The sequence below is a fragment of the Mytilus edulis genome, chromosome 12, assembly GCF_963676685.1.
Source record: "Mytilus edulis chromosome 12, xbMytEdul2.2, whole genome shotgun sequence".
Lineage (NCBI taxonomy): Eukaryota > Metazoa > Mollusca > Bivalvia > Mytilida > Mytilidae > Mytilus > Mytilus edulis.
Genome location: NC_092355.1, coordinates 72,438,065 through 72,456,653, shown reverse-complemented (window position 1 = coordinate 72,456,653; position 18,589 = coordinate 72,438,065). Strand labels below are relative to the sequence as shown.

Below are 18,589 nucleotides of genomic sequence, written 5' to 3'. Positions count from 1 at the left end.
CAACTATTAGAAGAAAACAAAGGAAAAATTGAGGTGTCTTATCCTAATTTGACGATGTGCTAAGCAAACTCCATTTATTCGTGAATGTTTTTATCTAATGTCTGAAACAATTCATAAAAACTGATTTCAATAAGCTTTCGTCTTTCCGATTTTCCCCCTTAAAAAATCAATGAAAACTCAACTGCTTCATATAATGAAACGATGTTATTTTTTTTGAGAATACGAATTTGATAAAAGAAATTGAAAATATAAAAAGTTGGAGTGCCTTCTGAAAACATTTTATTGTTTTTTCGTTTATTTGTTTATGATTTCATAAACAATGTTAACTATCATTGATTGTTTTATAATCCTTGAAATTGTCACCAACATATAAATACTTCATACAAAATTTAATATCAATTAAATAAATTAATAAATATTAGATACTGTAAACCAAGTTATTTTCGCGGATAATTTATTTCGCGTTTAGCCCTTTCTAGTCCATTTCGCAGCGATTTAATTTCGCTATTCTCAAATTGACTTGGTGAAGTTATGTGAGTAAAAATCCAAGTTTTACATATTCGCGACGATTTATTGTTTCACTCGCGAAAGTCGCGAAAATAAATCGCTCGCGAAAATTAGTTGGTTTACAGTAACATAAAATACCTGTGTATAATGACCACATGAACTACATTTTGAATCCAACAGCCAGTCACTTTTCTCCTTTTCCCATTGGTGAATGCCACCAACTATTTCTGTAACATTAAAAGAAAATGTGTTGTGACAGGGTGTACGATATGTTAGACATATAATCATGCTATATTTTTCTATCATCCAAATTTATCAGGTAATTTATTTGTCTATTTGTCTTTTTCAATTTTTAGCCATGGTGTTGTCATTTCATTTTCGTTCTATCCCTTTGGCATCTTTTATCAGGTAATTTACGAACGTAATAAAAGTGCAGTATTAAGGTATTAACAAAAATATATAAACATGGCATATTAAAGGGAACACAATTTATTCATTGTTTAAGGTTTTTCATTTTATAACTTATATTGTTATTTAAAAGAAATATAACAGTATAGTAAACAGTAACATATGTTCTAAAGCTTTCATACTTATATTGCCATATGGACATTAATTCGTTTAAAAAAATGCTTTTCAAGGAGGGACGAAAGATGCCAGAGGGATAGTCAAACTCATAGAACGAAAATAGAATGACAACACCATGGCTAAAATTGAAAAAGACAAACAGACAAGTAATGGTACACATGACACAACATGAAAATCTAAAGTCTAAGCAACAAGAATCCCATTAAAAACTAGGGGTGATCTCGGATGCTCCGGAAGGGTAAGCAGGTCCTGCTCCACATGTGGCACCCGCCGTGTTGCTTATGTTTTCAAACGCATTTTGTAATTTTAATACGTTTTTGTTGATGTTTCACATTGTTCCAAAACTACCGCGGTAAAAATGTTTCTGCTCGAATGTATATAAAGAATCGATCAGAAGGATCAATATTGAAAATGATATTTCGACCTTATATTTGTTTTTAGAGTTAATGGAGGCTTATATCTTTGAAATCCGAAATCGTCTAGAAACGTTAAGGTACCTTTATAACTCATGATAATCGAAAATGTCTAATTCATTGCAAAACTCTAACAAGGATCAGAGCTAAGCTTGAAGGATGGTACATTTGGTTATTTTAAAAGATTTAAGTTTTAAAAAGGAAAATTAAAGTAAACGTTATCCATACTGTCATGCCAATACCAAATTGCTTAAAGTAATAGAGCTGGCATCGTATTAACCTAGAGGACACATTATAGATCATTATAAACTTTATTTTATGGATTAAATTTGATTAACTTAGATCGAAGAGCTATGGAGTTGTATTGTTTTCAAAAGTTAACACAAAAATTGTGTCGGTCAGTTTTCTATGTTATATTTTATATACTAGTACATTTGTCTGTTTTTGTGGTTTTTTTCAGATTTTTCTTGAACGTTTGCCGGAAAATCTTGCTCGGATATAAATAGTTATTTTGACTACTACATCGGAGTAGAAAGTTGAATTAAGACAGCCGCAAAACAGTTCAACATGAACTATAGAAGAAAACACATTTTTTTCTTGCAAAAGGTTTGTCATAATTTTATTACCTTGATATCAAAACGTAGTATTATGTTGGCGGCAATGCCTCTCCACACAGTTTTGGAATCGAAAATAAATTATTATACAACGAAAAAGAAATTCTTCGAATTGGATGACACTTTTTTTCTACTTGATCACTTACACTACAAACTGCTCAGAGTCTGAAAAGACCATAGTTTACTGTTTACCTTACTGGTCGATCTCCAAATATGGACTCTGACCAGTTTGTAGTGTAAGTTATGTGATCTAAACTCAACCTTTACAACCAATTAACTCTAGTACACATTTACACAACTAAAGATTTGAACTTGAAGATTGGCGCTGTAGAAATGGAGATAATTCTGATGTTCATGTCTGTCTATAACCAGAAAGTGGGTAGTGGATCGGAGACTGAAACATTTACTAACGGAGAAATACGTCATTCGAATGCAATTGCAGTACACATTCTGATGTCATGAAAGTTCATACAACACTCGTCAACAGCAATACACATAAAAGTACGGCATTGAGAGGAGCTTTACAGCAATATCTGTATAGTATACAAATAAAGGCTAGCTATATCTGTTGGGCTGTTAATGTATGATAAGTGAGCATGGTCAGCGAGCTGTTACTGCTAATTGTAGCATTAATACATATTAATTAATTAATATTTATTTACAGGTTAAAACGTACAAAAAACGTTTTCTCATGTTATTCTTTAAAATGTAACGGTTTTCCTGTTTTTGCATAAAGACGAATATACACTAAAATAATTTTCACATTAATCATGATAATACTCTATTGATTTTAATTTTTTTTTTAGCGTGACTTAATTTATTTCCCTTGACTAGGCGGGGTTTAACCGGTTCGCTCATCATGATCAGTCAATCTGTAGACAGGCGTTTTGGGATAAATTCAGCATTGAAGTGTCCAGTTATTAGTCCTGTATCGTACACTCAGTTCTTTTGTATATCCATTTAGTGATACTGATAGGTGATTAGAAAACAATGATAATTATAACGGCAATCATCCTTATCGCACATATCTTCAAATAGATTGTCCTTAGAAGGCTAGGAACAAACCCTCTATATGGTGTTTATACCTTTATAGAGGGATAATCTCCATGGAGGGATAAAATTATCCCTCTACAGAAGGATTATCCATCTATACAGGTATAATATTTGATTTCGGGGTTTTGACAATCTTTGTATACAAGACCTATTAAGAATGATATATAATATTCGTGTTTAATGTGTTTTGTTTTTGTTTGTTTGTTTGTCTGTCTGTCTTTGTTTTGCCAAGGTGCTCGCATTCGAAACTCATACATTCTTGAACATTCATTTTGAAAAGAGCGTCGAAAGATACCAGCGGGACATTCAAACTCATAGATCGAAAACAAACCATGACAACGCCATGGCTAAAAAAGACAAAATACAAACAGTCAAATAATAGTACACAAGACACAACATGAGCACTAAAGACTAAGCAACAAAAACTCTAACAAACACAAAGAGCACTCCGATCCTGCCCCACATTTGGCAATCGGCGTGTTGCTCATGTGATTATACATTCGATAAATAATCTAATTCGGTATGTCACATTCGTGAAAAGGGAAGGAGATTGTAGTTACGACTTAACATGTTAAGGAACTTATCCCATATCATTTGTGAATCGGATCACCATTCCAGTGCAGTTTTAATATATCGTATTATTGCATTCACGGGAGTTCCTTTAGGGGATAAAGCCCTTCACGCGTTCTCATAATTTCATTGGCTAACAAATGTGTTGGTTGTAGCGTTTCTGATGATTTCTTTTTAGAATAGTGCTATGACGAACGACGCTAATAAAGTTTTACTTTCCTTGACTCAATTATGAAAACAATCTAGGAAGAGGAAATGAATAAAGGCAACAGTAGTATACCTCTGTTCAAAAGTCATAAATCGAAACAGCCAAAGGCCACCAGTGGGTCTTCGATACAGCAGGAAAATCCCGCACCCGGAGGCGTGCCTTAGTCGGCCCCTATACAACACTGTGTACTAGTTCAGTGATAATGGACGGCATACTAATCTCCGAAATATATAAATAAACTATAATTACTCACAAAATGCCAGAGGATCTTGAATTGGGACAGGCACAACAATGCGGATTGGTTAATCATATTTTTTTTAAAATCTCAAGCCTCCCCATATATTTAGCAAATATAGAAAAATCAAACACACAGCAATACGCACAGGTGAAATCTGTTTTAAAGAACTCCGAGTCCGATGTCAGAATAGGTAACAAAATGAACTAAATATAATAACAATGATACATGAATTAACAAAGAACTACTAGCAGTTACTGACATGCCAGCTACAGACCCCAATTAAACTGATTGAACAGTTTTGTCGTCATCATATAATTATCAAGCACAATCCCTCTCGTTATGGGTTTAGTATCATACCATCATAAAATATATGAGAAGAACATCTACGGTATCATATAAACAACTGGTTTTTGTTTCTGGTGTGATGTTTCCAGCGTTGGCGACGACTACGGCGGCGGCGTCACAATGTTATTAGTACAATTGTGAATGGAAATGGGGAATGTGTCAAAGAGACAACAACCCGACCATAGAAAAGACAACAGCAGAAGGTCACCAACAGGTCTTCAATGTAGCGAGAAATTCCCGAAACCGGAGGCGTTCTTCAACCGACCCCTAAACAAATATACTAGTTCAGTGATAATGAACGCCATACCAAACTCCAAATTGTACACAAGAAACTAAAATTAAAAATAATACAAGACTAACAAAGGCCAGAGGCTCCTGACTTGGGACAGGCGCAAAAATGCGGCGGGGTTAAACATGTTTATGAGATATCAACCCTCCCTGTATACCTCTAGCCAATGTAAAATAGTAAACGTATGAAAAAGATCTAGTTGGCGATTATTTGGCTCTGTAACCTCAGTCATGATCTTTTGACTTTGACACTTTTGCTTGGTTTACATGTATTAGATTGTGATTAGGTCAGTTTATGTGGAACCACTAGTGGTAGATCAATGATATTTGATAAGCAGTTGTAAAAACATTGGTATATCTCATTTCCATGGATATATTTGACTCCACCCCCTAAGTCACAGTCTATTGACTTTGCACGTTTGTCTTACTTTACATGTATTAGTTTGCGATTAGGTCATTTCAGGGGAACCATTAGTGGTAGATAAAGGCAACAGTAGTTTACCGCTGATCGAAATAGAAAAAACAATAATCCGGGTTACAAACTAAAACATAGGGAAACGCATTAAATAAAAGAGAAGAACAACGACACAACATTAAAATGTAACACACACAGAAACGAACTAAGCATTAGAAAAAATCCGATGAGAATAAAAAATATAATATCAAAACTAAATACATGAATTTGGGATAGAAATTACCGTCTCATGTCTGATAGTAATGTGATTTCACACTCAAACAAAAGAGGAAACAAACGACACAACAGAAACACAACGTTAAAATGTAACACACACAGAAACGAACTATAATATAACAATGGCCATATTCCTGACTTGGTACAGGACATTTTTCAGAAAGAATAAAATGGTGGGTTGAACCTGGTTTTATGGCATGTTATCACATTAAAATGACAAAACAACATAACAGGACTACAATACAAATAAAAGGGAAAACATATTGGAAAAATGGTAATTGTTATTCAGTTGTATCAGCATTAGCACATCTCATTTCCATGGATAATATATGGCCCGTCCCTTCAGTCATGGTCTATTGACTTTAAAGATTTTGCTTAGTTTATATGTATTAGTTTGGGATTAGATCACCTTAAGATGAAATGTTAATGTTAAGTCAATGGTATTTGGTATGCAAATGTATTTGACTTTTTGTTTCCACAGAGGTTATATAGCTCCACCCCATCTTTACGGTTCATTGTCTTTGAAACGTTTACAAAGTTTACAAGTTACTGTTTGTAATTATGTGTGTTTAAAGAGTAAACTTATAATAAGTCAATGATATTTTGTTTGCAGTTGTTTTATCATTGGCACATCTCATTTACATGAAGATTGCTCAGCCAAGTATCTCAGGCATGGTTCATCGACTTTGAATATTTGCCTAACTTAGGTAACATGTTAAGTGTTGCTATCTTAATGTAAACATTTGCATAATGAAAAGTACAAATTCGCGAGACATATCTCTGTGATAACATTTAATAGAATAAATGTATTTATGTTCGATGCAAAAACCCTATACAATGCTATACGTGATTCAATATTAAAGCTATAAGATATCATCTTTAATGACCTGATAAATGTCGTAACTATATTCTTTCTAAGTAAGTCTGTTTTTAGGTTTTTGTGCTTTTTAAAGAATATTGCCATAAAAAGTAAAATCACAAAAATACTGAACTCCAAGGAAAATTCAAAAAGGAAAGTCCTAAATCAAATGGCAAAATCAAAAGTTCAAACACATCAAATGAATGGATAACAACTGTCATATTCCTGACTTGGTACAGGCATTTTCTTATGTAGAAAATGGTGGATTGAACCTGGTTTTATAGCTAGCTAAACCTCTCACTTGTACAAATGTTGTATGACAGTCGCATCAAATTCCATTACATTGTCAACGATGCGTGAACAAAACAAACAGACATAATAGGTAAAAATGTCAAAAATAGGGATACAGCAGTCAACAGTGAGTTAATCACTATAACTATAACACGTTATTAAGATGATAAACAACGTCAGTACGCAAAATCTATACTTCAAGACCATCGTGTATGATTTGTGAAGTTGATACGGAATATGTATCAACAAGTTCTTGGTACCTTCCGATGAACTTTTTTAGAATAAGGACGAGACGTTCTTTGACATACCCCTGGTTCAACAACTTTCTACTCAGACACTGGTGACGTTTTACAAAGTCTGAGTAGGAGCTGCAAGCTCTTGAATACCGAATAAGTTGGGAATTGTATATTCCATATGCAGGTGAAGTTGGTATATTGCTAATAAGGTGGGGGAAATTGATAATTTCAAATTTAAAATCGTCTCGTTTGTCATAGATTCTGGTACTGAGATGACTGTGTATGTCAAATTCGAGGAATAAGTCTAAAGATGAGGCGGATGAAGCCGTGTCTGTTGTCTCTTTAATTTCTAGTTCATAAAATATTGTATGTATAGTTAAATATAGTATAATTGATTTTGATAACTAAAACAATTTGGTTTGTTTAGCTGATTGAAGTGTCAAATTCAATGCCAAGCAGATATTCACACATAAAAGATTATATTACTGAAATTTAATACTTAATCTTTCACTGAACTGTATTATTGCCTTTAACTGTGTTCCAATAAAAATATAGTTTGTTTGAATTTTTCATTTTCCATATTGTACTTATACATCCCGTCATTGTGTTATTGTAATATGGTAATTTTGTGTATTCTTGTCTTTAGTTTTTGCTAATATGCTTGGTCTATATGACATTTTTTGCTTCTTTGTGACATATTTGTTTGTTTTATAGTAATTAAGATTAAAGCACTATGTTGACTGCTGTACCCCTATTTTTGACATGTTTACCTGGTATGTGTTTGTTTTGTTCACACATCGTAGTCAATATAATAGTATTTAATGCGACCGTCATACAAGTGAGAGATTTAGCTAGCTTTAAAACCAAAATCCACCATTTTCTACATATAAAAATGTTGTACCAATTCAGGATTATGACGGTTGTTCAAAAGTCTATACCTTATTTGTTTTTACTTATAGAGTATCGTTGGTCATCTCAACGAGATTGATTATCTCGCTTGAGCCGGTAAGTTGAAAGCGAGAAAAGCAATCGAGTTGAGATGACCAATGATAATCTGATTATCGCTATTTTACCTATGACAACGTTGTTAATTTCATTATCAACGGCACGTGCGTCCTTGGTTCCTTGTGATAATTTTTTATATCACTCTACTGCGTTAAGAAAGGAAGCCAGTAAGATCAAAGAAATTCGGAAAATAGCGAATACATTAACTAATGTTTGAAGAAGACAATTCAGGAATCTATCCGTTTCTTGCCTATATTTCAATCATATTTTTTAAATCTCTTTTAGAAAAACTATTGCACCAAAACCGTGAGAAGTTCGTTTGACATGTTTGACCTGTTTTAAAGAATGATATAAGATAAACAATAAATGTTTTGGAGATTTATTCTATGTAATGATTAATTAATGTTCATCCAGTCCTTATTTATTCTGCATAATCATTAAAAGACTTTTTCTTCAGTAGAAACTCTCCTAAAATGAAACAAAATAAAAATTAAATTACGTTACTTAGATTAACATACATTCAAACTTTCATACACACATACATAAAAACACACATATATGTAATCAATGAATGGAATAGAAAGAAAACTCTATTGGGCATCAAAGTTAAAACTCAAATAATTTTCCTTGCCCGATAAATACAGTTATAACACGAGGCATTCCTCAAGAAGTTGTATACATGTAGATCTGATATATAAAACTCGATTTCCGATATAGTAGTTCAATACACAATATTATATATTTATTAAATTTGATTAAAAACTTATCCCTTTTCACGAGATATTTTGTCATAAGATATGTATGTGTGTGCTTTATTCGATCAAATGAATGCACCAATCACGAGCGGGTTTTTTACTCACAACCTCGATGTCAACAGTCTCTAATCCCTTACCACGATCTACTCAGACCACTTGACCACTAAGATTCCTATAAAAATAAATAAGTTACATCTATTCAAACATACAATATTAGTTTCTCCTGTTGTTTTCTCTTATCCGATTGTTTCCCATCCTCCTGTTGGTTTTCCTTCTCCTATTGTTTCCCATCCACCAGTTGGTTCCACCTTCTGTTGGTTTTTCTTCTCCTGTTATTTTCTCTCCTCCTTTTCCTGTTTTGTAAGGAGGTTCACCAGGGAAGTTACCGCTAGAAAAGCATAGAATAAAACCACTAAAAGACATTAGTAAAATTATAACGAAACCGATTTGATAGTTTCACGATAAGATAGAGTGTTTAAGGTATTGATTTATCAATGAATTTAAGCAACTAGATCTCAAGATCCTCTTTCGCTCACCTTGGTATATGTGCATATTCAACAAATGACACTATCAAACATTGAAGACATTGAAGACACTATTAGAATTCATGGGAAAAAAAATCTATTTTGTTGATCTTGTATTGCTGATCATTTGGTATCTTTAGTTTCTCTCTATCTGCTTTAGTGTATGCTCAAAACACAAAAGAAGGTGAAACAAATCATTGATTAAGTTGGTACCTAACACTACAGGGAGATAACTCTGTTAAATCAGCTAAACGTTTTAATAATTGTGTTGTTAAGGGAATTTTAAGCTTCTCAATGATCAAAATAAGTGTTTGTCAAACTGTTATTTAACCAGTGTAATTTTTCTGATAAATTGGTTGGTTCAAATTTTTTGAATTTTTTATATTTTTGTCAAAGGGTCAAAGTTAATACTTTGTTAAAATTTTATGAAAATTAAACAAGCCAAATTAGTTTTAGTGAAATTGTTGGGTACCACCTAAATGGGCTGTGTAATCATTAATATAAAAGTGACAGTCTACTACCTTCATCAGCAAAATGTGACTTTTAAGTAAGTCTGACGATTACCTCTTTATTGTCTTAATTGTAGACTGTGTCTTACTGATATTTGTTTAGCCTATTGAAGTTTCTATGTATCTATCTATTAAAAATTTTACGAAAAAAGGCAAGAACGCAAAATATTGTAAAAATCATCACCAAAGGTCAATAATTCTCCAAAGGAGTAGGCTGAAGATTTCGACAATGTAAACATCACAGTAGAACATGTCTTGCTGAATATTTTGCAACTTCAGTTGATATTTCTCTTTATCTATGATAGTTTTTCAAGATAATAGGCATACATCAAAAAAGGCAAATTTGTCATTTAAGAGCAATAACTCCTATAAGAAATCGGCTGACAATTTTGATGTAAATAGACAGTAGGTAGATTTCAACATTCTAAACCTTTTTGCCCTCTCAGATTTTCTCTATTTACAACGGTTTTTAAAATAATAGAAAAAACTTGCATTTTACCTCTATGTTCTATTTTAAGTCATGTTGGTTGGAGTCGTGGTAATCGGTCATAAGTTTAAAACTAGATACCATAAGGATGATTGATGCCAAGTTTTGCTCAATTTGTCTCAGTAGTTTCAGAGACAAATTTTTGTAAAAGATTACAAAGAATACGAAAAATTGTAATACATTGACTTTGTTGTTTACAGTTTATCTATTGAAATATTCAAGATAATAACCATAAACTGCATAATTTCCTTAAAATTATTAATTCAGGGAATGCAACCCAACAGCGACTGTTTAATGCGTCTGGCAATTAAGGACAGATAGATCTTGACCTGATGAACATTTTCACCCCATGTCGGATTTGATCTAAATGCTTTAGTTTCAAAGATATAAGTTAAAAACTGCATTTCACCCTATGTTCTATTTTTAGCCATGTCGGTTCTCTTGGTTTGTGGGCGGGGTCGTCAGATATAGCTTTTAACTATATACCATAGGGATGATTTAGGCCAAGTTTGGTTAAATTTTGCCAAATAATTTAAAAGGAGAGGATTTTTGTAAAAATTAACACGACGGAAGACGGACGCCAAGCGATGAAAAAAGCTCTCTTGGCTTTTTTGGGCAGGTGAGCTAAACATTAGATAACAGATATAAGAAGTTGTGATATGAGTGCCAATAAGACAACTCTCCGACCCAGTCACAATCTATAAAAATAAATCATTATAGGCCTAGGTCAAAGTACGGTCTTTTCGACAATAAAAAAAATCTAAACTTCGTTAAACCTATATAAATTGCTTTAAAACCGAAAAGGACCATCAACATGCTAACTTGTAATCGAACCCATGATATCTGTCTCCAATGAATATTTGAACCAAGAATATTCCTTAAGGATGTTTGCTCCTCTACTTTTTGATTTTTTGTCAGATTTTCAGAATCCTCTGGTTTTATCCATGTATTAACATTAAAAAAAAATTGCCCACTAACCACTACTTTTCTTTTCATTTTTTTTATTACAAATTATTTAAAAAGCCATATTTTAAAATCTTATGGAATCTTTGTTATTTTTCAGTTTTTTAAACAAAAAAGGTGCCAATGTTAAGTGAAAGAAAAATCTAGAGAGAATTATTTCCCGCCAAATTTTCAACGGCTTATATCTCGAAAACAAGCACACGGACCCTCCGTTTTTTTCTGCTTTTTTATTTTCCTTATTTATATACTTTCAATTTATAACAGTCTTTTAAAAAGCTTGTTATTTTTAAACAGAGTAGCAAACATCCTTAATATATTAAAGAGACAAAAGATTACTAATGGACACTCAAACGCTTAAGTCGAAAACAAACTGATAATGTCATGGCAAAAACAAAAACAAACCACAGACCACTGTTCCTAAAACACAACATTATTTTTTTTAAAATCAAAACTGTTCGACACGACTTTACCAAAATCCCGGGGGTATTGCAGAAGCTCCGGAATGGTAGACAGATCCGGCTTCAAAAATTACACCCGTCGGAATGCTCATGTAAGTACAAACCCATTAACGAGTCTAATTGTGTAAATCATACCCCAGGAAAACAGAACTGGAGTATGGTTACAGCAATTGGAACATATCCGTCGTCATATTTATATACACAATTGAAGATATATAAATTAAGAAACTTACGCTTGGTAATAATTACAGACTAAGTATTTGTACCCATCAAACCCTGACATGTCACCGCCATTGCTAGAGGAAAATTGGCTACAGGTATAAACGCCGCATCCTATTTTGGTTGTAGCTGCCCATATTATCTTTGTAGATATACAATATATGAAAAAATAAATATAAAATCCATGAATGGCCTTTCATTCATGCTGTTACTGGTAATGAAAATGATATTCCGTTGATAAATATGATCCAAAAACGAGTGGGTTGTGAAAAGATATGAGGTACTGTTCAACATTGTATATACTGGGAAACATCATCTGTTGATATTTCCTTTATATAGCTGGAATAGCACAACTGTTTTTATCGATTTAAAATTATCATCGATTTATCTTTTCGTAAAATTTGTTTTCTTATATATATGGAACACTTTTAAACATTGTTTTTTTAGCTCTCGTTTTTATGTTTTGTTGTTGTTTTTTTCCACCTCTAAACGATGAGATGAAAATCAAATTAAAACTCAACTGTTTTATGTCATGGAAAGATTTATAAATACTATGACCTTACTTAGAAATTGCAAAATATATATCATTAAAAGTGTTCTTTGTGCCTTTTTTCGCTAAAACTTTTAGACTGTTATTGATTGTTTTATGATCCTTGTAATGTCTATAAACAAATAAATATTTCATACAACTGATCAATATCAATTAAGTTAATTACTCAATATCAGATAACTTTAATACCTGTGTATAATGACCACATGAACTCCCTGTACACACCTGTGTATAAAGACCACATGAACCACCTGTACATACCTGTGTTTAATGACCACATGAGCCCCCTGTACATACCTGTGTATAATGACAACATGAACCACCCCTGTACATACCTGTGTATAATGACCACATGAACCCCTTGTACATACCTGTGTATAATGACCATATGAACCCCCTGTACATACCTGTGTATAATGACCACATGAACCTCCTGTACATCCTGTATCAGAATTGCCATATGTCCAGTGACTTTTCTCCGATTCCCAATGCTTAATGCCACCGTGTATCGGGTCTTTTAAATTGAAACAAAATATATTTATTGTTTTCTTATACTTTATCCAAATATATCATGTAATTCACGAAAGTAAATGTGAAGTAGTGAGGTATAAATAAAAAATGCTAAAATGGCATGTTAAAACGACAACTACATCCAGTGTCAAAGATCGGTATAATCCAATATTTTCTACAAGAGGAAATGCCTGTATTTAGTCATCAATATCACATTTGTTTTTTATTCGTTTGTTGTGTTTGAGATTTTCATTTTGCCGTTTGATGGGTGGCTGTCCGTTTTAAATTTTTCTTGGAGTTCGGTATATTTGTTATTTCATTTTTTACATGCAGTAGTAAAATACAAAATCTACTTATTTATATTTTCGATTTTGAAGTGAAACATTTTCTGTAACTATTCTAGATAAACCTAAATACTCAAGAAAACGTTGATGTACCTATATAGGGAAAACTGTCCAATTTTTGTTTTTATTCACATTATTTTAATTAAGTCTTTTCTTAAGTTTTATAAAGGCAGATTGATTTAAATAATATCCATACTGTCTTGCCAATTTCTTACAGTTATATTGCTGGGATCGTGTTAATTTGGTAGACCAATTAGATGAGGAATTAAATGTGTTTGAATGTATAGACAACTAGTTTAAAATCAAGATTAATAATAAATTGCCGCACAACGAAACAGACATTCTTCCTATTGCATTGACATTTGTTTTAAACACTTATATATATATGATACAACTTCAACCTTTGATACTTTTGTCACATACAAATAGTAAATAAAAATTATTCAACATTTGATCTGATTGATAACATAACAGATAAAAGAGGGACGGATGAAAGATACAAGAGGGACAGTCAAACTCATAAATCGAAAATAAACTGACAACGCCATGGCTAAAAATGAAAAAAAAAGACAAACAGACAAAAAATAGTACACATGACACAACAAGGAAAACTAAAGAATAAGCAACACGAACCCCACAAAAAACTAGGGGTGATCTCAGGTGCTCCGGAAGGAAAAACAGATCCTGTTCCACATGTGGCACCCGTCGTGTTGCTTATGTAATAACAAATTCGGTAAATAGTATTTTCGGTAGGTCACATTCATGAAAGGGAAGGGGATTGTAGTTACGACGTAAGGAACATATCCGATATCATTTGTGAAACGGTTATTCCAATACGGTCAACCAACTCGTGATGGCGTCCGTAAAATTTACAAAGGGATGATTTCAACTTCACCATTTTGAACTCTTGTTTTAATAGCTTCTATGTGAGCAGCAACCCTCTATCAAGAAAATCATGACAAGAAATGCAAGCACGGGAAAGGGAATATCGTATCAATTGGGAAATATTTACCCCGTATGCAGGTGCTGCTGGAGTGTTGCTACTTTGTAATAGAAAGCTCACAATTAGAAAGCTGAAATCATCTCTTTTGTCGGAAAGTTTTGTTTTCAACCGACCCTCATAGTCATTTTTCTAGATGTAAGTCAAGATATGAAGCCGACTTTACTGTATCTGTAGTATCCTTTAAATCTAGTTCGATGGGATAGATAAGTTCAACATAGTTACCAGATTTTGAATTATTTAGTGATAGAACATCATCTACATGTATATAGCGGAAAGTAGAGTTAAAGAATATTGCTAACTTCTTGTCCTTCGTCCTAAGAAGTTCCTGTATGAAGTCAGCCTCATAATAATAATAATAAACAGAAGACAAGTCGACAAGAAGTGGGGCACAATTTGTACCCATTGTAATGCCGACATTCTATTGAAAACACGTCCTCCGAGCGTAACAAATATGTTGTCAATAAAGAAATCAAACATCTTGATAATGTCAGTTTCAGAGAATTTTTTGCTTGATCCAGAGTGATCCTTTACAAAGTAGGATTTATCCCTCTCTCAGACAAGATACTTGTATCTAGGTTGGCCATTCTTTTTTATGAAACAAAGCAATACCACCTCTTTTGTCTGTTAGTTTGCAATGTGGAATACTTGTGTAAAGTGTAGAAAAGTCAAATGATGTAATGATATGACACGATGAAAGAGAGTTAGATCGTATGTACTCTAAAATATCCACATCTGATTCACGCAACCTCTAGAATAGAATAGACAATAACTTTGAAGCCCGTCTTTGATTGCTGATAAAATAGATGTTAATAATTTAGAAAGAAGTTTCGTGGAGCACTTGGAAGACCCAGCAATATACCGTTGTTTGTAAGGACACTTATGTAGTGTAGGTATCCAATACAGTGATGGAAGATCCAGTTCTTCATCTTTGGTTGAAATTCCAAAGGAACATAGAATAGACTTATGATTATCCAGGATTTCCCGATAAAATATACATAGGTATTTTACAGCATAACTAATAGTTCCCTCAAAAAGACATTTGTGATTACAAGGAAAAGAGCGCAAAAAAAATAACGGAGCCTATCAATAGGAATTAACAAAAGAAATTAAACTAAATATCATCTTAGATGTATAATCATTTACCTTGATTAATTGCAATGTTTTCACCAACTGTACCGAGAGCACTTGATTTGTCTTGATTGTGAGAAAAATCACAACCCTGTGCCCACTGTTCCGCCTTACTGGCTAAATGGTCCTCCCATTCCTACAAAAACGTATCAATATATTGAACAACATGTAATGCAATCTTTGGTCTGTATTGAGTTTATTAGACTGTTGTTTTTTTTTTGTCGAGTATTGGTTTTAGGATGACGTTAATTATCAGTTTGTTTTCGACTTATGAGTTTTACAATTCGTTTGGAAGATTCTACCATTCTTTTTAATGATATATAACTGTATTTATTTTCAAGTAAGAACGTATTATTAAGTTGCTCAATTATGTCAAATGATTTGGATTTGTTTTTAAAATAAATCAATAAATTTTGTATTTAATTATTAAATCCTATGTTTTTTCTTTCTGTTTTTTTTTTATCTTGAACACTCATACATTCTTACACATTAGTTTATATTTAAGGGGAACTTGTGTATAAATCAATAAATAGAGAAATAGAGGTAATATCGAAATGAAAACAGAACTTAATTAAAGGAATCGTTTAAATTCTACAACTTTTTAGTTTAAGGACAGCTTATTTGATAAAAGTAATAAAAAATATATAGGTCACCGATGAGTAAAAAAGATATTTCAATTTTATGACTACAAAATGGCATTTTTGTACAAAAGGAAGATGCTTTGGAGCATTTTAAATGATGTTAACATTTTAAAAGTCATCTGCGGCCAACACGAATTAATTCATTTGCTCTAATTTTGTACCATATTATAAAGTAATAACTAATAGTATAATAAATAAAATTTTCACTAAAATAAAAGTGCTAAAAATTTGGTTGAAATTTGTACCCTCGAGCCTCCCTAATACAAAGTCCAGATTATATTAAAAGTCTATTGGCAATCTTCAAAATAATGATTTCATTTTGGATGAGGTTATTTTTTGGCATATTAATAGAATACGTGTATATCATATATATAGAATAGAAACAGAATAATTAAAATAAGGTTAATAAATTAAACTAAAATTCATTTTTCTCTTTCAATTAAGAAATTGAAGCTTTCCTTTTCCCTTCTTTTATTGTTACACTCAATTGTTTACTTAAAACCTTATTGTACATTTATATCTAACTCAAAATGTTCCATTCCAGTTTATATTGTAGAATTAATTAAAATCTTTTAAAAAAAACATTATTTCACTGGCATGAAGTCATTATTTACCTTAGGTAAAAAGTAAAATCACAAAAAATACTGAACTCTGACGAAAATTCAAAACGGAAAATCCCTAATCAAATGGCAAAATTAAAGAATAAAACACACCAAACGAATAGACACCAACTTTCATATTTGTGACTTAGTACAGGCATTTTCAAATGCAGAAAATGGTGGATTGAACCTGGATTTATAACGCTTAAACTCGCATGACAGTTGCATCAAATTCTGTGTTACAACGATGCGTGAACAAAACAGACATAACCGGTAAAACAGTCAAAATATGGTTACAGCAGTCATCACTATGTTACAATCTCAAGACAAACAAAGATATACAAAAAATACAAAAAGCATCTATCAAATTAAAAAACACATTCCTTGTTAAACTTCCCTCTTTTAAGAATAGACTAGTCTGACAGATAATCAATCTATCTGTCTGTAGAACTAGACAACTTCGAAAGAGGGGTAGTATACCTAATTTAATAATGACTTCACAGTTCAGCTAGCAAGCAAGCGAACCAAATATTTTACCTTTGCCTACATACTCAATACAATCGGCTGTAAATATAAAGATATCATGTAGTTTTGGTAAAGCTCTTTCTTTCGTAAATTACAAAATAAAATATAGAACTACTTACCAAGTTTGGTAGAGCAGGGCTAGCAGCTGGCGACACTTCGCCACGTATCCTATTATGCATAGATACAATTTGATCTTTTTCTTTTTGTGACAACTCATCTCCCATAGACACGTTGACATAGATTGCAACAAAAAGCATACAAGAGAAAACAAACTGATATCTTAACATATTGTCGAAATCTTTGAAATACAGGCGCAATAAGATACAATAGGACATGTAAATGCTCTGGTTTGTTTCGTTGTTGTTATTTATAGTTAAGTCACATCAACATGTGCAGCGATTAGGTTACATATTATTTTTTTGATGTCCCTTTAATGTTTTTTTTTCTGTTTCGAAAATGGTGTCATATTTTTTTTACCGTTAGACATTCATCATATAATCCATCCATTATATTTGCTTTTGAAATACGATTGAATTTTCGAAATAGTGTCAGCTTTTTAACAATCAAATACTTCATTTCATTGAATCAATCATATTTGTTTTCGATAAACGATTGAATTGTCAAATCGACTTTGTTTTAATGTGGTGTCAGCTTTTCTCATTTCAATATATCTATGCCACCTATCAACTATAACCACAATCATATATTTGTTAAATTGTATGCTCAACAATATGCTATGGACACTTTTCCCCCAAATTAAATATCACAACAACAGACAAGTGTCTGACAGAAAGTCGTGTGTCTTATATTTCTACAGTTACTCATGAAAACTTAAAGGACGCCCAATTAAATTCAGTAAAGGAAAACACAAGACTATAAGTTAACAAAAAGATATAATAATAATACATAAGAAGTGTAACAAGCCAGAAGCCTTAAGTGCAAGGGGTTGTCGTTTCTTTTCATATTTGTTTTTTTTTTGCAGATGGTTTTGTTATAGATTAGGCCGCTAGTTTTCTTAATTTAATTGTATCATATTTTTCATGTAGAAATCCTTTATAGATGACTGTACGATATGTTTTTTGTCATTATTGACGTACTTTTGCCTATAATTACTTGCATCAACTACATTTGGATATTGTGCAGAGTTGTATCATTGGCAATCATACCACTTCTCCTTTCTGATTTATAAATCATCGCTATGTAGTAATGCCTAAACTTTAACATGTTTAGTGCATAATGTTTTGTTATCTAGACCTAGACAATTCCAACGTGCTCTTTATATATTTATATCTATATTTATACTTCCCGTAGGCAGTCGTAGTAGCTCATCTAGATGGTTAACTATCTGCTGTCTAGAATATAATACATACAAAATACTGATACATATTATGCAGTCAATGCATTGCTTCTGGTTTGTAATTTTACAGTGAATTTGTAAAGTAAGAGATTGTGTATTAATCCTGAAATTTTC

At 32.3% G+C, this 18,589-nt stretch overlaps 1 protein-coding gene across 1 annotated transcript; it reads right to left on the bottom strand.

Moving 5' to 3' along the window:
• Positions 1-12,462: 12,462 nt before the first annotated feature.
• LOC139497825 (cysteine-rich venom protein ophanin-like) lies at positions 12,463-17,342 on the bottom strand. Its single transcript, XM_071286061.1, has 4 exons — positions 17,238-17,342; positions 15,369-15,489; positions 12,740-12,882; positions 12,463-12,480 (listed from the first exon to the last, which is right to left on the bottom strand). The coding sequence occupies exons 1-4, from the start codon at positions 17,340-17,342 to the stop codon at positions 12,463-12,465; spliced, it is 387 nt and encodes a 128-aa protein (XP_071142162.1).
• Positions 17,343-18,589: the final 1,247 nt, after the last annotated feature.